Genomic DNA, 20,226 nt, shown 5'->3' on the forward strand with positions numbered 1-20,226 from the left:
TCCACATCTCAGGTGTGAGAATCTGTCCACAGGACAACAATAAGTCGTGTACTCCACAAATCTGGCCTATATGGAAGAGTAGCAAGTAGAAAGCCATTGTTGAAGGAAAGACATAAGAAGTCCCATTTGCAGTTTGCCACAAGCCATGTAGGGGACACAACAAACATGTGGAAGAAGGTGCTCTGGTCAGATGAGACCAAAGTTGAACTTTTTGGCCTAAATGCAAACCGCTATGTGTGGTGGAAACGTAACACTGCTCATCACCGTGAACACACCATCCCCACTGTGAAACATGGTGGTGGCAGCATCATGCTGTGGGGATGCTTTTCTTCAGCAGGGACAGGGAAGCTGGTCAGAGTTGATGGGAAGGTGGATGGAGCTAAATACAGAGCAATCCTGGATGAAAACCTGTTGGAAGCTGCAAGAGACTTGAGACTGGGAAGGAGATTCAACTTCCAGCAAGACAATGACCCTAAACATACAGCAAGAGACACAATGGAATGGTTTAGATCAAAGCATATTCATGTGTTAGAATGGCCCAGTCAAAGACCAGGCATAAATTCCATTGAGCATCTGTGGCAAGACTTGAAAATTGTTGTTCACAGATGCTCTCTATCCAATCTGGCTGAGCTTGAGCTATTTTGCAATGAAGAATGGGCAAAAATTTCAGTCTCTAGATGTGGAAAGCTGGCAGAGACATGCAGCTGTACTTGCAGCGAAAGGTGGCTCCACAAAGTATTGACACAGGGGGGTTGAATACAAATGCATGGCACACTTTTACATTTTTGAAAACTATGTATCTTTTTCGTTCCACTTCACAATTATGTGCTTGTTTGTGTTGGTCTAGCACATAAAATCTCAATAAAAAACATTTCAGTTTGTGAAAAAGTTCAAGGGGTATGAATACTTTTTTCAAGGCACTGCAACATATTTATATTTATAATAATAAAAACTATATACATGTAGAATATACAAACATAAAAATGAAAACATAAAACATTTCTGAAATATCTACTGAAAGGGGTTTGTTAGTTTTGTTAGTTCTCTTAACAGAAACTATTCTAATCTTACTGGTCTGAGTTGCAATGAGGACACACCCAGTCATCTGTCTTCTGTGAGAAGTACTTCCAGTCTTTCTCAGACAGTGACAGGTATTTTTCATTAAACCAGTGATTGCACTGGCTACGATGAGAATATCATTTTGCATACAGTGTCTTTCTTTTCTGCAATACAACTCGTTACAAAAACGCTGAGAAAATAATAATGTTTATGAAACAAAAGCACACATGTGAGACATTGAAAATACTAAAACAATACATTAAATACATTAATATATATTTTCTTAAATTAAATTTAATATTTTAAAAATATATACTCAAGAAATATAATCACTGAAAGTGAGAAATTAGTTGCTACATTCTCTGGTTGGTGCTGTATGTTCCACCTGCATAAAAACCAAAGGAAGTAAGTGATATAAGTTCATTTCACAAATTATTTACAGGTTTCACAAGTGTCAAAGTGCTGGGATCTTTGTTTTTTGAGCATTGGGGTGCTCTATGTCCCACCTGCACCGAAAACAATGGATATGAGGCATATCAGTTAATTTCACAAATTGTCTACAGGTTTCACAAGTGCCAATGTGCATGATATGTGTAGCTTTACTCATGTACTTTAACCATGGGCTGAAATTTAGTACAGTCATTGTTCCACCAGCATAGAAAAATAATGGACATGTTATCTTTTACCACTATTTACAGTTTCACGAGTGTTAGTGGACCATGTATGTGCTTGTCATTTCTTGTAAGTATGTGCCACATTGGAATAGCGTTTAAAGTGTTTTGTAATAACCATTTGTTGAGATACAGTGGTACCTCACTTCTCGAACTCACTAGAACTCGAATTTCCAGAAAGTCGAACAAACCACTTTGACCTACAACTCGATATGAATATCAGAAGTCGAACCGTGAACGCTGATCCAATATAAATCGTTACTTGAATGCCTTCTTCACAAACTGGACGATTAACCAAATAAAGCAGCGCAACATTACAGTAACTAACAATAAATAAACCACTAACTTACGTGTACTATTAGAGCATTTATGTCTTTTATTTAAACTTTATTTTACCAGTTAAATTAACTGAAAACCAGTTCTCACTGCTTTACGTGATATTCAGGAGAAATAGCAGATTACGCATCGGAACTGCCTGGGATACAAACGTCAGCCAATAAGGACAAAGGTGTGTCGTCACGGAGGCGGTTCCAGTTTGTGCAGCCGGGTTAGAGGTCGCAATTAATGCATCTAACCGTAATGCATTGCGTCAGGATCGATTCAGAATGCGTTGCTTTAAGCCAGCGCTGTAAGCAAGTCGAAGGCATCCAATGACCGGACTGGGGAAACAAACTGAAACGCGGACTTAATACAGAGGACTAATGACAATAACCAAAAACAGCTGATCACATGGGGATCCCACACAAGGTTAACAAGGGGGCGTGGCGATCGGGGCAGGACAGGGGTAATTTTGAGATAAGATCTTTATCGTTTTGGAAGCCATTAAGAAAAAAAATGCTCTTCTTGTTTTATCCTGTTCATTTTGTGTTTAAATGCTAAAAAAAACATATTTAGGTGTAATTTTGGGGGGCCGGGAACCAATTAATTGGTTTTCCATTATTTCTTATGGGGAAAATTTGATCAGAACTCGAACTTTTTAGGATTCGATCCGGAGTGCGGAACGGATTAAGTTCGAAAAACGAGGTACCACTGTACTCCTTTTTTACATTTGGGACTTTTATTTTGAAACGTCTATCAAAACCCAAGCGAACGCGTTAATTCACACCAGGAGCTGCATTATTTTGCTTTTTCACAATTTACTGTATATAATAATTGAATAATCAAGATGTGCATGTGATTGAATGTGGTTTACTTTGTTTTGTAATGTTTCAATGGAGTAAATTCAGAGATGATCTGTGAATGTCGGGCGAATATCGAACTTCGCCGGCTTGCGGAAGTGCTGGGGAGTTAAAGCGAGCCACAGCCTAGCCGTACCGCACACTGTACCCGCAACACCGCCGGGATGGCTCGCCTCTCACCGGCGTCATTTATCCTGTTACTGTGCGCCTCTCACTTCAGCTCCAGCAACACTGACATTTACGGAGGTAAGGTTTTTTAACACAACTAAACATTTTCTACAATAAGCAAGGTAGTTAAAGTCCCTCCATTCCGACGTCTGTTTGTTGCAACAAATTTCATGTCGAGTTATAATCATGGACCTCTAAAATGTTATGCTCGTAAAGTTAAGGTCATAAAGCAGACTACTAAGTGTTATGCTCACAGTGTAGACTAATAGGATGTTTATTCACACTGAATACTGGGTTTATGATGATGCTTTGCAGTTTGGATTAATAGTGCGCCAACTACATATAATAAAAGATTTTTAAAAAATAATTAACGTAAATATTGTGTAATTAAGTAATTCACAGTTAAGAAACAGATTTGAGTTGGTTCCCCTAACATTTTTTTCCGTTACAAACTTTAAACGATGACGCTGTTGGCTAATGATAGAGCTAATGTCATTTCTGCGTAGTGCTGATAGGCCTACTGTTTATGGCAAGCCGTTGTAACATTTAATCAAGTCACACTCCTATCCGTAATTACATTTTAGATATACAGAATATCATTTCTTCTAGTCAAAATTATATTCTTACTAGTCAGAATGGCAATTACAGATATCCACAATTGCATTCTTACTAGTAGAAAATGTATTTCAAGATATCTAAAACTTTATTTCTCCTAGTAACAATTCTATTTAAGATATCTTTAAATCTTTACAAAGTATAAGTGGCCCTTTTGACATTTAATCGCTAGACTGGATATGTATTGCAGATATCTGTAATTCAATTCTTCCTAGTCAAAAAGAGCATTTCAGATATCCACAATGACATTTTTCCTATCCACAACTGTCATTTCAGATATCCATAACGTCATTCTTCCTAGGAGAAATTACGTCACTTTTGCCATTCATGTCTATTGGGCTTTCAATTTCAGATATCCACAATTGAATTGAATTCTTACTAGGAAAAACTCCCATTTCAGATATCTACAATCCAATTGTTACTAGTCATAATTTTAATTTCAGATATCCGAAAGGATACCTCAATTTTAGATATTCATAATGTCATTTCAAATATCCGAAATACATTGTGAATAGTAAAAATGTCATTACAGATATCCACAATTCATATTATGACTAGTAAAAATGCAATTTCAGATATCTACAATTAGAATTACGCCTAGGAACAATGCAATTGCAGATATCTATAATTGTATTGTGGATATCTGTTGACGAGTACATAGGACGCCGTTTTAACATAAAATGGGTCCATATAGACTATTCACAATTAGCGTCACCTCGCTCCACTTTCGTATACCGGAGCTGTACCAGACCAGCTCACACCCTGTGTCTGAAGCATGACTGACCCAGAAATAAACAATTTCTACTTGAATGTGGATTTGACTGCTCATTTATTTTGATGCCAGGCTAAAGTTAAGGCAAAAACTTTTGTTCTTGGAGACAGCGGTGAGCGATTTCCTTGCAGCGGGATTAAAATTGACCCGAGATGGGGGCGATAATGAGCGAAGCGGCTGTGAGTGGGGGGAGCTGGAGGAGCGTACAGGTCCGTGAGCGATGAGCTCCACTTACATGCTCTGGTCAAAATTATGCATTTTGTAAATGAATGACCGTCCCATGCACTGACTGCGAACAGCTGACAACCTCTCAACACACCACTTTCCCTAGCTGTCTGTCAGCAGACCCTCTCTGGATGACCAAATCAAAAATGAAAGTAGAGCAAAACTATTAAACCCGGCTAATATACTGATTTAATTGCACTGGAGTCTGTATTTGTGCTGAACAGTGCAGAGGAGCTAAACGTATCATGCTGATCACTTTCTGTTCTGCTGCATTAACAGCAAAAACTATATATACAGCAACGTGAGGCGGACGAAACAAAGAACGTTTTATATTTTACCGTGCAAGTTATTAGCTTTCTATTAAAACGTAGGCTATGTAGTTATTAATTTATTTGTAATAAGGAATTTATAGAGAACTGTCATAGCAATAGTATGGATGGCATCAATAATTTAGCTGGCTTACATTTTTATATATTTTTACCGGATGTAGGCTACGTCGCACCGCCATTCTAGATATCTGAAATGACGACAGGGAAACATACTGGCGGAAGACGTGTCATTTTTCCTATCAAGAATTCAATTTCGGATATCCAGAATGTTAATTCTAGATATCTGAAATGTAATTGTGGATATCTGAAATTGAAAGCCCAATAGACATGAATGGCAAAAGTGACGTAATTTCTCCTAGGAAGAATGACATTGTGGATATCTGAAATGGCAATTGTGGATAGGGAGAATGTCATTGTGGATATCTGAAATGCTCTTTTTGACTAGGAAGAATTGAATTACGGATATCTGCAATACATATCCAGTCTAGCGATTAAATGTTAAAACGGCCACTTATAGCCTACTTTGTAAAGATTTAAAGATATCTTAAATGGAATTGTGACTAGGAGAAATAAAGTTTTAGATATCTTGAAATACATTTTCTACTAGTAAGAATGTAATTGTGTATATCTGCAATTGTCATTCTGACTAGTAAGAATATAATTTTGACTAGGAGAAATGATATTCTGTATATCTAAAATGTAATTGTGGATAGTAAATGGATTGTTTTTATGTTAAAACGGTGTCTAATCTACTCTTCAACAGATATCCACAATACAATTGTAGATATCTGCAAGTGCATTGTTCCTAGTCATAATTCTAATTGTAGATATCTGAAATTGCATTTTTACTAGTCATAATATGAATTCTGGATATCCGTTAAGACATTTTTGCTAGTCACAATGTATTTCGGATATTCGAAATGACATTATGAATATCTAAAATGGTGAAATCCTTTTGGATATCTGAAATTAATATTATGACTAGTAACAATTGCATTGTAGATATCTGAAATAGGAATTTTTCCTAGTAAGAATTCAATTTCGGATATCCAGAATGTTAATTCTAGATATCTGAAATGTAATTGTGGATATCTGAAATTCTAAGCCCAATAGAGACGAATGGCAAAAGTGATGTAATTTCTCCTAGGAAGAATGATGATGAGGATATCTGAAATGACAATTGTGGATAGGAAGAATGTCATTGTGGATATCTGAAATGCTCTTTTTGACTAGGAAGAATTGAATTACGGATATCTGCAATACATATCCAGTCTAGCGATTAAATGTTAAAACGGCTTGCCATATACTGTTTATATTGCATTTTTAAACTTATCATCATTGTCGTTGTCATCATCATCATCATCATCATCATCAACAACAATAATGATTATTATTATTATTTTATTATTATTATTATTATTATTATTATTTATCGCGCCCATGCTAAGCTGCAGTGTGGATTGTGAACTCTCGCTTTATTTGCACAGCAAAGTAAAAGATCAGGGCTGAAGTTCGACTAGTTCAAACCTTGGGGTCCGCAAGAAGGGTGCAGAGGTTTCGTGCATCGAGTGACTTAATGTTGAATCAACAGATAACAGAGAAGGAGTAGTCTTCAAGAGATAAGCTAATATTCAAGTTAGCATTCAAGGATTATGCAGGGAGAGGTAAATTATATTGCAAATCACACTGCCTTATTACTGCTCCATGACTTAGTCATGCGTAATGGAAAAGCGGCAGAACCGTACATGATAAAGGAAAAAAAACTTAGGCCTATCATTTTATACTTATTAGTGATTGGAACTTTCCTAAGACTAGAAAAAGTTACAACTTTAAGCAGTCTCAAGTCCTAGAGAATTCACATGGATGATGACACAGAGTATTAATATACAAATACTTGTTCATGTCACCCAGTTGTCATGAATATGGCCTGAACAGCCTGAATAAAATGGACTTTCAGAGATTTGATCTATCGGTCCTCCAATAGTAAGCTATTCATTAAATAAATCTTTTTATTTATTATTAAAATTTTCATTAATAATACAAATCAGATACTGTTGTTTAATGAAATATTGCTATTGGATTTCTTTGTCCACAAAACCTCAAATTATGTATGCCTTACTGAAGCAAATGCGGAAGTTCTCCTGCCACGTTCATTACACCTCTTTCCCCACTTCACGCTGAACATTGTACACATAGAGTATCCCATCTCTCTGCAATGTGGGAAATGCATTTCTTGCAGGCATTTCTCTGGGTTGAGCTTTGGATTAAATAGCTGGCTTTCATGTGCACATTTGTATATGTTTAGCTGATGCTTATCTTGTAAGCTGCATTTCATGCGCTTCTAGGTAACTAAATAATCACTTCCTTGCCAGGGGAAACTGGGAATACTTTGTTGGGAATAGTACATAACTGCACAGTTGTACATGGCCACACCTCTGTACATGACCACACAATTGTAAATGATTGCACAGCTGTACATGCTGCCGCTGCCGTCACAGTCCCTGCATTTCAGCAGTGTATGACTGTACTGCTGTACATGACCACACAGCTGTACACACACCAATCCTCTCCCTCACCTCATGGGGGGACAGGGCACATATGGACATATTGGGATTCTGGCAGCAGCCCGAACATAAACACTATACACACATTGTGACTGGGACAGGCAGGCAAACTACCGGTTTCCTGGTGTCAATCAGTGGTAAGAGACAACTGTAAGTCTAGCAATTATTTTTAATCCCGGGGAGCAGTGCTTGGGGGCAGTACCTTGCTCAGGGTACCTCAGTGGCGCCTTGCTGGTCGGGGATTCGAACCAGCAATTTTTCAATTACAAGTGCGCTTCCCTAACCATTAAGACACCACTGCCCACAGAGAACAGATTATGAGTGGATTGTAACATTGGTACAGAGAGATGACTGATGGATTAGATGCTGAGTGTGTTGGGGCTGCCTGGGGGCAACTTGGAGTCAGTGGAGCCCTGTAGGCATGCTGTGGCTATAGTCGAATACGGTTAAGTGCACGGCCTCTGGTCCAGACTACAACTTGCACTTAAACGGAGCGTGCGCTTATCCGTATTGACCCAGCCACGTGGTTATCAAGTGCACCCCCACCATACCCGTCGCTACAAACCTGACGCTACAAGAACTACACACTGAATCTCAATCAGCAAAACATGTTCTGTACATACCGCAATGACGGCAAGCATGACAGCATAATATAGTCCAAGCACACAACGCGTAATGTTGTGTTTAACGCTACGAAAAGTAGTCCTTAATCGTCTTTTGAGTGCTGTTTTTACGATTTAGTGCATGCAACTGATCTGTTAGTCCGTAAAGCGCTCCGTAGTCGTCGCAGCATGCCTAGATGGTTGCATTAAATTAGTAAGATGAGAACAGTAACATAACTAAAACAATATCAGACACTGATAGAGTACTACCAATAAGAACTTCAGTAATGTGCAGTTGCTTTTATACGGTGAGCTTTACACAGTTCTGTATTGTGCCCAGGATGAGGAGGTTGTCCCACTGCCTTGCTGTTAGAATTGATTAGACCCCCACAGAGAAACCCTGGCCATCGCCTGGCCTTAGCGTAACCTCCACAGCAGGCATTTTAATAAGCGGGTCAGTGAGCCCAGCACCTGCAAGGACAATCTGCTCAGTGATGTGCCTGTATGTGTGTTCCTGTGTATGTGCCCCTGTCCATGTGCATGCTGCTGTATGGATTCCTGCATGTGTGCTTCTGCATGTGTGTGGATTCCTGCGTGTGCTCCTGGGCATGTGCAGGATCCTGCTTGTGTACTCCTGTACGTGTGCGGGTTCCTGTGAGTGTACTCCTACACGAGTATGGGTTCCGGCGTTTGTGCATGTTCCTGCATATGTGCTGCTGAGACAGGTCTTCTTTATTCTAATGCCAAAGAGGCCTGACTGATGCGTCAGGGTCCAGAGGTGAACTCCCCTGTGTGTCTGTCTGCAAAGGCATGTCAGTAAAATTCAAACACATGGCACAGGGCTGAAGCATGAGGCTGACACCTCATATCAAAGCTTACATGCATTCAGTAACCAAAAAATAATACATTTATGAGGTGCAGTCTCTACAGATGCATTTACTGCATTTCTATCTGTTTGTGACTACTTTTAAAAGGTGTTACGATTAAAAGCAAGGTGGTTCATATTGTTTCTGACAGGCCCTTGAGTGCACTGCCTGTCAGAACGGGAGCAAACCTTTCCTCCTTGGGTCACCATAGAAACGAGGAATGAGGAAGAGAAAATCAATCAGAACACCCTGTCCCCCCTGATCCAGCATGTTCCAGCTTATTCAGCCTCTTCAGCTTTTAGAGTTTATCTCAAAGTCCATGACACGCCCTGACTGAGCTTACTACAGCGAGTCAGAGCAGAGTTGTGTTTGAGACACCTATGTAGGAGTTCTGACAAGCCATTGGTGCCTATACAGCTTGTTTTATGTTTTTTTTTTAATGTTGCTAGAGGCGTAGCAGTGGAGAGACATCTGCTAGATTGCTTGTCCATGGTGTAATTTCCCTCTGGATGTCAGATTCCCCTGGTGCCTCTCTGGGCTGACACAGCAGAGTAAATAAAATGTTTTCAAAGCTGCTCACCATGAATTTCTACTCAAGCAAACTAGAGATGCACCGATACCAATATTCGGCGTGACCGATCCACGGTACTTATTTACCTATTTAGTTTTTGGCAATCAAATCGCACGACAGCTCTTTCCCATTTTGCATGTGTTTTTTTTGCGGCATTCAAATCGAACGCTATCGCTGCCCCTCAGTCTTTTTTGCTACTCAGTGGGTGTGAGTACATTGACTTCCGCCTGCTGTGACGTCATGCGCATTCCCTTCGCAGTACAAGGAGCGTAAGACGTGACGGGAGTATTTTACGCTTTTAACAGAAACCAATAGCACAGCGATTTGCAATCTATGTAAAATAAAGTTTTGAGGTGGGAATAGCGTTTAATGGACAATCCCATTTAACAAAGCACACGCAAGACAAAACGAAGCAATGGATGATGTGGGAGTCGCTAACTTAATTGGACTGTTTTGCGAACTCGCTGCAGCTTGTGATACAAGAGGGGCTGCCATCGCAACAAAAGTGACTGCGCTGACGCCAATGGGAGAAAAACTGTGTTAAAATTTTAAGCATTCGCCACTTGTGTATAGGCTACTTGCTTTGAATATATTCATATTGAACTGCAAATGCCTCAAAAACGCTTAAAACAAATGAGGTGGTACAGTACATTATGTATGTATGTATGTATGCCTAATTAAATATTTTAAAATATTTAATATTTTTAAATATTTTTTGTCATACATTTTTTCCATCTGTATTTACTAGCTTAAAAAAATTTATATATAAAGTATAACAAAGTAAAAAGAGCTCTTGTATCGGTATCGGCAGTTGTGTATCGGAATTGGATCGGAACTTAAAAAATGTGGATCGCCCATCTCTAAAGCAAACTCTATGGTACCGTTTCAGAACCAGTGTCTGCCCACTTCACTGTGGAGCCTCATATCTCCCTATGTGGCTTGGCTGTGAGTGGGTTTCCAGCCTTCATTGATACGTGGGCAGAGCTCAGGGATAGTGCATGACACTGGGGCACATCTTGGTCTCAGATCTAATTCCTTTATAAAGACACAGCCTGCTGTCCTATCAGCATCCAGGCTTCAGGATGGTCCATCTCTACTTCTCCCTCTGTTCTACCCATCATGCATCGTGCTGTGTGTAGTTGCATGAATTGTGAGTGGTTGTTGATCCTTATGTAAACATTTTGTGATTCACAAAAGATTAATGGTTTTTAAATGTTTATGAGAGTATATGGATCTCTTTTGTATATGAAAGCTTGGATCATGAATAGCATAATAAAAAATTAATCTTTTTTGAAATGCAAGTACAATATGTTTGCAGTACATGAACAAATGTCACCATTTAAAAGTAAAATGACACCAGCTAGTCATCAAGCAAAGAGCCATGAGAGTGCAGTGAAAGGAAGACTATAAAGACATGCTTTGATCAGCGGTAGAAAGGGCTCAGAAATATTCAGACATATGCTAGACAAGTTGGCAAGTAAGACAGGTGAGCGGATGCATTGCAGTAGAGGCACGCTGCCCCACTGCTGAGTCACTCACTCAGAATGTCTTATCAAACTCACTGGATCACACACCAAAGCACTGTGTGGCCATGAAGAGTGACATTCACCATTCCCACATTCTACAGCTATGAGGAGGTGCACAAGCACCTTAAACCAGGCGGACACCAGCCATGAGACACTTTCACAAGAAAAAGCAGGTCTACATGTTTCATTGAGACCTAGCAAATACTTTTTTTTTTGACTAAGGCCAAAGGTCAATGTATCTGATACAGGTTCAATATTGAAGATTAGGCTGGGGAGATTAAGCTGGAGAAGTGGTATACCCAGACAGAAAAGGAGCTGGTGACCCACAGATGCTGGTTGTGAAGTTGGAATGGCTTGATCAAAGTGGCACAGACTATAGAAGCTCAACAGAGAGCAGGAGTGATTGGGGGAATATGGCCAAGACTCACCTTAGGGAATCCATTATGGAGTTTAAGAAATCAGGAATAAGCTTCTCCATTTCTTAGTCCAGCTGAATATTTAGTGGCCCAGGGGGAACAAAAAGGAGGTGAGCAATAGGGACGATTGAGCAAGGTCTATTTTGTAACTTCAAGATAATATGAAAGGTTAATTATTATTCAAGTAAAGCAATAAACTTACCCAGAATGATACATGAAACCCAGCCCTTAGTCTTTCCCAAAGAAAGGACACTGTGAGGATTCTCTTTGCGCAATGATGACAAAAGCAATTTACAGTACAACAAGGTTCCCTAACCAGATGTTTAAAACTAGTGAAAAAGTATGAAAGAGTTTCTAACTCTATCAGAATGATGTACTGAAACCTGAAGACGTGTGAAAGTTTGCCTTCCAAAGTGCCTTGGTCCAGAGGCCTGAAAAAACACAGTATCATGAGCTCCCTGTATGGTGAAATTTTGACTCCTATCTTCCTTTCTCCCCAGCAGAGAGGGAGCAGCCTGAGCTGAAACTCTTCCATCATTCCTGTGCCCTGAAGAAAGATGAAGGTCTCTGCAAGGCCCTATTAGACCGCTTCTACTTTGACGTGGAAACGAAGCAATGTGAAAGCTTTGGATACGGTGGTTGTGGAGGCAATGCCAACAACTTTGAGACAGTGGAGGAGTGTGAGGAAACATGTGTTGTGAAACGTGAGTTTGAGCCTGTTTTCTTAGCTTCATCTTCTTTCATGTCTCAGGGAAAGTTTAAGCTGTAAGTTACTTGTATGTAAAAATTACTGTGGGATATTGGAGACCATACTCAGAATCTCAGTGACTGTGGTAATGATCAACACCAGTAGTACTGATGATTCAAGGTGAGTTCTTTCAGCCCACAGCCATTATTACTGGAATCATTACTGTTTGTTCTTTATGGTGTAACGCTTAGAGCTGCATAGAGATAAGGCAGAATCTCACCGTACCTTAATTTGCTAGGAGATCGACCCTGGCCAGCAGTATATGCTGCCACTGAGTAGGGATCCGACAGCAAGCTGATGGCACTCAGACACTTTAATGTGACCCTCAGCACTTCAGGGATTTTTCCCTTGGGTAAAGTCTGCTTTAGGGAGACCTAGGCTTTTTGAGGGCTTCTCAAAAATGACCTGTTCATGTGGAACCACCATGCAGCCCTGATTCTGTTTTCATGCAGCTGGCAAATAGTTTAACTTTTTTTCAGATTTGAAATTTATGACCTCAATAAAAAGTGTAATACCTCTTCCAACACTGTTATTTTTCTGAACTTATATTCTGATGCAAAACCGGTCTGTGGAAACAGCTTTGCATTTATAAAGATGAAAGGTAGGGCGCGAGACAGGGGTTTGCCAATCCCGTATCTCAGAGAGAGCTGTAAGTCATGATGAATGAGGCCTGAGGAAGAGAGGTGCTCATAGGAGTCCTCTCTGATGAGGTCATCTTGCACCTGAAAAGCCCCCCCCCCCCCCCCCCCAGCAGCAGCATCAGGGTCTGCATCAAGGAGAGGCTTAACCCCTTAAATGAGCCTGAGATGCTAAGACTAGCCTATTCCCTCCCGGGGGTGTGGCTATGGATCATCTGTTTACCCCATGTCTCACTGCCACCCCTCCGATTGAAAACTTTTACCATTGCCAACTCCCTGCCCCCTGTGCCCCCTGTGAAAATCTTTGGCGGGCTTATGTGGCAGCATATTATTGGCATGTTTCTGAAGCATCATCATGTCAACTTTCCTTTGAGAGGCCTAGAGGTGCTGAAGTCTAGCATGAGAGATCAAGACAGATCAAGAGAGATCAAATCTTCTGTTTTGGGTTCATAAATATGAAGCCCAGTTCTCCATCTGTCTTGGTTTTGTTAAATACCTGTGGGTATGAGATATGTTACAGTTTCAGAAGAGATTAGCTGAGTACAGTTGCATTTCTTGAAATATTCCCCTTTCTTTTAATCCTGTTCTGTTGTAAACACAGACATTCATTTCTTACTGGGTGCAGTAGGTTGGTGCAAAGGAATTTGGTTGCCATCTAGTGGTGTGTGACACTGTTACACATACATGCCACTGTTACTGAAGTTTTTTTTATCATGCTTGTGAAGTAATCACTGTATGGCTTAAGGGTTTGGAAGATGGATTTATGGATGGATGGATAATCTCTAAAGATCAAGAAAATGCACACAACATAATAGCAATCATGCAATGCAAGACAGCAGTATAATTCAGGCTCATGTTAAAGACCAACATATGATATTCATCTGTGAAACGTTTACATCTCTGAACTATTTATCTGGTGGAACTAAGCTCATGAAACCTCACAGACAGAGCTCTGAATGCCACAGAACAGAAATGCATTACACACTGACACTGTGTAAAGGACTGAATTGCATTACAGAGTGACACTTCTCAGGACTGGAACTCTGATACTGTTCATTGGAGATACATTACATTCTGACACTTCACAGGAATGAAATAATAATAATAATAATAATACATTTTATTTGTGGGCGCCTTTCTAAAACCCAAGATCACCTTACATAGCACATAAAAGACAAACAATAAAAACAAATAATTAAAAAGAGTTATGAACATAATTAGACAACAATCGGGTTAAACCGAGTAAGCCAATTTAAACAGATGGGTTTTGAGTTTTGACTTAAATAATGGAAGAGACAATATTTCTGATAACTGGTGGAAGTGAGTTCCAGAGTCGGGGAGCAGAGCGACTGAAAGCTCTGTTTCCCATGGTGATGAGGCAGGCAGAGGGAACAATAAGATGGGTGGCAGATAAAGATCTGAGAGAGCGGGAGGGAGTGGCGATGTGAAGCAGGCCACATAAATAGGGAGGGGCGAGATTGTAAATGCATTTCAAAGTGAGAAACAGAATTTTGAATGCTATTCTAGTTTCTATGGGCAACCAGTGAAGTTGTTGAAGGACTGGGGTGATATGTTCCTTGGAGGGGGTATAAGTTACGACTCGAGCTGCAGTGTTCTGAAGGATTTGGAGTTTATGGAGGGACTTGTTGAGGAGACCAAAAAGAAGAGAGTTACAATAATCAATCCTAGAAGTGACGAGGCTATGGACAAGGATGGCAGCAGCATGGGGAGTGAGGAAGGGACGGAGTCGGTTTATGTTGCGCAGATGGAAGTATGCGGACCGGGTGATATGATTAATGTGTGACTGAAATGAAACAGTACTATCAAGGATGACGCCCAGACTCTTAAACTGGGTGGAGGGATGGAGAGCGGAATTATCAATATTGATGGAGAAACTGTGGGATTTAGTTACAGTGGAAGTTGTACCAACGAATAGAACTTCAGTTTTACTGCTATTGAGTTTGAGAAAGTTGGAGGAAAACCATGATTTAATCTCCATTAGACAGTCTGAGAGGGAAGAGGGTGGAAAGGAGCAACTAGGTTTGGAGGAGATATAGAGTTGTGTGTCATCAGCGTAACAGTGAAAATTGATATTAAATTTCCTAAATATGTGGCCGAGAGGTAGCATGTAAGTAATGAATAAAAGGGGCCCCAATACTGAACCCCGTGGAACACCGACTAAAATGGCAAATGAACTTGAGGAATGAGATTTGAGTTGGATAAACTGAGATCAACCAAGCAAGGGGAGTATACCTGATGCCAAGAGTATTGTGAGAAATAGTGTCAGAGGCTGTGCTCAGATCCAAAAGGATGAGAATGGCGAGAAGGCCAGAATCAGCTGCCATCAGGAGGTCATTGGTGATTTTTAGTAATGCTGTTTCTGTACTATGGAGGGGGCGAAAACCAGACTGGAATTGTTCATAGAGGTTATGGTTACTGAGGTGTGTGTGAAACTTTCTCAAGAATTTAAAAAATAAAAGGGAGGTTTGATATAGGACGAAGATTATCAAAGTTATAGGGATCTGCACCTGGTTTTTTAAGAATTGGAGTAACGGAAGCAGTTTTGAGTGATGGAGGGACAATTCCAGTGTTAAGGGAAGAGTGGATAATGGTGGTAATGAGGGGGGCCAGGGAGGGGAGCCAGGTTTTAACTAGAGTAGTGGGTAGAGGGTCAAGCTGACAGGTGGACGATTTATATTTTTGAATAATTACAGATATGTCATTTATGGAAGGGAGAGTGAAGCTTGAAAATGACTGACAAGGAAATGGAAAAGGGAGCAGGGAGTCTGCTTCTGGAGCTACAGCTCCGTTAAAGTTAAGTTGCTGGTGGATATCAGAAATTTTGGATGTAAAAAAATTCATGAGGGAGTTGCAAAAATCAGCAGAACACATATGGGAGAGAAAAAGACATCAGGATTATTACTCATTTTCTTAAATGCAATATTAACGAGGAGTAGAAATCTTGGAAAGTGTTAGATTTATATTGAAGGTAATAAACATGATCAGATAGCAGGAACAGATTGGCTTTGCAGTCAGAGGGGGTGACAGCAAACCAGGTCTAGAATATGGCCTTTGCAATGAGTAGGGAATTTATTGTGTTGTTGAAATCCAAAGCTGTCCAGACAAGATGTGAAATCTCTGGAGAAGAGGTTATTGTCACCAAGGATTATAATATTGGGAGAGAGTACTGAGAAATGAGTATGAAGAGCAGTAAAGTCATTTAGAAAATCCTTATTTGGCTTAGGTGGTTGATAAACAGTGCATATAATAGTGGGAGTGGATCCAAGGAGCTGTGATGCGGTGTATTCAAATGAATGGAAGAGTGGGGCGGAGATGGGGAGAACTTTCCACTGCTTCCAATGAATCAACAGAAGACCTCCGCACCGCCCCGAGTCACAAGGTTGGCAAACATAAACAAACTGGAATGGAGTTGTTGAGGGAAACAAAATAATTATGCTGTTGCCACGTTTCAGTCAAACATAGAAAATCCAACTTACGGTCAGAGAGGAGATCCTGGATGAGATGCCCCTTACCAGTCAGAGAGTGGATGTATAATAAACCAAAGTTGACGCTGGAGTTAGCCTGTTTGACTGTAGGATTAGCTGACCTGGTTAGGCGGGTTAACACATTGTGGCTAACATCCCAGTTGGTGTTGCGAGGAGAACGACGAGTTGCAGACCAGATGGTCTTTATTGGGTTAGTTTCGTCGTGGCTGAATTTCCTCTGGAACCCTCGGTGGACGTATCTGAGATATTTGGAGGACAGTATAGTAGATCATATTCACCATCCTGTCTTATCGAATATTGTATGGCATATTCACCATCCTGTTGTGCGACCTACCTGTCTTTCACATACACACCAACCTACACAACTCTGCTTCTCCCCACTGGCATTCAGCGGACAAGAGCCCATGTGACCTGCCCGAGGAGGTGGGGCCATGCCGTGGCATTATTATACGCTACTTCTTCAACGGCGAGAGCCAGCGATGTGAGTCCTTCTTCTATGGTGGCTGTCTCGGCAATGCTAACAACTTCAGGAGCAAGGCGGAGTGCAATGCCAAGTGCCTGAAGCAGGGTGGGTCAACCGGCTGGCCAGGGGTCTCATCATGTGTAGATGTAGGGGCTACATGGGAAAGCAAGAGGTTTAAAGCACATGTACAAGGAGGAGCAGGCCTGCATCCAGTGGTCTCATCTCAGCCTTCGCACTGCGATTATCTCAGAACATATTTTATTAACTAAATGTATAAATATCTTAAAGAAAATGGATACTTTAGTTTGATAAAATAGGTGCTTCCTCATTACTCTTTCGCACCTTCAGCACCCTTAACTCTCCCATTGATCTCCACAGGGCCAGAGAGAAGAGAGATGGCAGGTGACACCAACCCTGAATCGAGAAGTAAGCCCAGAACCCAGGCTTTCGTTTCATTGGAGAATCCCAGGGAAGGTCTGGCACAAGGTAGCTAGATGAAGATTCATACAGAAAACCTGTCCGAATCTTAAAACTGATGAGCACTGAACACAAGCAGGAATGGGAGAGAAACACAGCACCATGCCCCTTACAGAATAATCCCAGGATACATTATTGCTTTCTCCCCTTTTGGTCATTAATACTAACACAGGATCAGCAGTTTAAACCATTGTGAAATTATTAGAAGGAATGAGTAAGCAGGTTCAGTATAGCGGTGACCCTATAGACCACGGGTGTCAAACTCCAGTCCTGGGGGGCCGGAGCCCTGCACATTTTTGTGTTTACCCTCATTTAACACACCTGATTCAACTCCTTGTGCTAATTACCACACAGCTCTTGAGCTGAATCATTTATGGTGGACCAGGGACAGAGATAAGCTACACAGGGCTCCGGCCCCCCAGGACTGCAGTTTGACATCCCTGCTATAGACATTAATGGTTATTGTTGAAAAAAGGTTTGCAGCATTAGGTGTTGCTTTACAGTAGGGATGCTCATTTTGACCGTTTAACCGTTAACCGAAAGAATTAATTTTGACCGATTATTACTATCAGTTAAACGGTTTAAAATGTTTTTTATATATATTTAATTATTATTAGTAGTATGAAGTTTTGTGGCATCTCAGCTGAAGATCGCTATTCACGTTCTAAATACGCTGGGTTTGAATCGCGACCCTGTGATTACAGGCACACAGGCTTAGCCCACTGAGCCATGAACACAGGTACGAGCTTTGCTGCTGAAAATGGAAACATTGGTGCAAAGCTTCAACGGCAGAGACGTATCCGTTTGCTATATTGTACCCGATCGGTGTAAACACTACCCAGACATGTGCTCTTGTTTATTTCGGTCACAATGGGCGTATTCACATATTTCTTTATCCAATACTAACTGTCGGATTATCATGTTATCATGCGAATAGCGCGATTTGCAAGTGGGAAGGCGATCAGAGCTGCTTCGAGACGCAGATGCTTAAGTCAGTCACTCTTGTTCTTTCTATTCGTATCATGAAGCTGTAAAAATATATTTAGTTTCTACCTATATATATATTTGAAAAGTAGACTGTCCAAGGTTTCTGAGGGTGTTTTTTAAATGTGTATATGGCAAAACCTCGCAGAGTTATTTAAACGGTTTGGCGAAATTTCTGTCAGATCCTGCCGGCGGGACCGCCGACCCCAGAGGGTTAATCAGACACTCCTCAGTTCTATTTTCATTCAATTCTAATTTAATATTCTAATCTAATCAGTTAACGGTTAATGTTCGGATAACGAACGGCGGTTGTCGGTTTGGAAAATTAATCTAAATGAGCATCCCTACTTTACAGGTAATAAGCAAAATAATACCCGTGGTTCATTCCTAGCAAAGACAAGTTCATATGCTGTCGTCTCCACTTCTCTAATTCCAGTACTTGGTAGCTTAATGAGGAAAAGAGATGTCTATACACAGCTGGGGTGAAGCATGGCTCATATTCCATTAGGTCACCATGTGTTATCTGACAAATTCCATGGACTTTCCAAACTTCATAAACCCCAGCAGGGAAGCACATACTCTGATACAGCAGCTAGTCGACTCCACTGAGATAGTCATTAACACAGCAGCACCTCTTCTTGGCTACTAAAGAGTCTTGTCCTGATATCTCTGAACATAGATTCCTCGCCATGGCTACCTGAGCTGGCAAGAGGCTAGTGTTGCTTAACACCTATCATCACTGTTCCTTCCAGGAGTAACATCATGACCACAAACACAGAGGCTAATGGGATTGTTGATACAGATGCTAAGCAGCATAGTGTTCAGGGAATGGTAACACAAAGACTAGGTGTGCAGCATTTCTTGCAGTCCCTAAGCTAAAAATTTAAAAACGTCTAACTTCACATTACATTTTCCCACTTACTGTGGTGCTAGTGACTCTGCTCAACTCCAGATTGGTCAATGCTAAAGCTTTATATTGAAATGGAGCACTTCAAGGCAAGTTTCAACTACCATCCTACTGGAACAAACTTTTAATCACTTTGTTCCTCTTATCCTGTTGTGTTATCGTGTGCCAGGTGGCAGTCCCCCGGACCACTGCTTTAGCCCAGTTGAAAAGGGGACATGCCGTGAATCAATTAAACGATATGCATACAGCCCCACATCAAAGCGGTGCCACTCCTTCCGTTATGGTGGCTGCAGTGGAAATGGGAACAACTTTGCCTCCAGAAGAGAGTGCATGAAAACCTGCGTGAGAGGTACAGTCACACGGACTCGGCGGTAGAAAACAGGCTAAACTGAGGTTTATTGAAGAGCCTTACACTCATTTCTCTCTTCAAGGCTACAGTATCACTTGCTTTAACAATGCTGCCAAAAAGGTCAAATACAAATTACTAACACCTCGAGGCCCAGAGCTGAAGGGTGGTCTGATCCTCCACCTGCATGAATGTTAATTATCCTGTGTCAGAGGAACAGTATACTGTGCACCAAAAATGGGTTTGTATACGTAATAATTCTGTTATCTTTTTTGCAGGCATGTATAATCACAACCAGAGAGCAACACGATAAAAGACCACGATCCTGGAAATCATATTTGAATCGGCCTAAAACTCGGCTGTCGACTTTTTAATATTTAATTTTCTTTAAGTGGGATTTTGTATTGTATTTATCTTTAAAGTGCATTTTTAGTCACTGGTCCTATGTAATTGCTGTTCAGTTCTTGCACTCTAAAATATAAAGTTTTCGTAGACCTAAAAAAATGGGAAAACAACTAATTTGATGGTTTCCTTCTGTAATCAAACACAACAATATAACATGAACTATTTACATATAAAAAATTATTCACATGAA

General features: G+C 40.6%; 1 protein-coding gene across 4 annotated transcripts; it reads left to right on the forward strand.

Moving 5' to 3' along the window:
• The first annotated feature begins 2,545 nt into the window (after positions 1-2,545).
• On the forward strand, positions 2,546-20,226 carry LOC140577548 (carboxypeptidase inhibitor SmCI-like). 4 transcript variants are annotated; one of them, XM_072716961.1, is made up of 7 exons: positions 2,546-2,753; positions 2,948-3,154; positions 12,063-12,266; positions 16,846-17,022; positions 17,296-17,403; positions 19,455-19,634; positions 19,910-20,226. In XM_072716961.1, the coding sequence occupies exons 2-7, from the start codon at positions 3,073-3,075 to the stop codon at positions 19,942-19,944; spliced, it is 786 nt and encodes a 261-aa protein (XP_072573062.1). In that variant the 5' UTR covers positions 2,546-2,753; positions 2,948-3,072; the 3' UTR covers positions 19,945-20,226. The 4 variants fall into 4 exon arrangements, with proteins under 4 accessions (XP_072573062.1, XP_072573072.1, XP_072573057.1 ...); XM_072716971.1 differs by lacking the exon at positions 2,546-2,753 and having other exon boundaries at positions 2,785-3,154; positions 17,296-17,343; XM_072716956.1 differs by lacking the exon at positions 2,546-2,753 and having other exon boundaries at positions 2,787-3,154.

The sequence above is a fragment of the Paramormyrops kingsleyae genome, chromosome 1 (genome assembly GCF_048594095.1).
Source record: "Paramormyrops kingsleyae isolate MSU_618 chromosome 1, PKINGS_0.4, whole genome shotgun sequence".
NCBI lineage: Eukaryota > Metazoa > Chordata > Actinopteri > Osteoglossiformes > Mormyridae > Paramormyrops > Paramormyrops kingsleyae.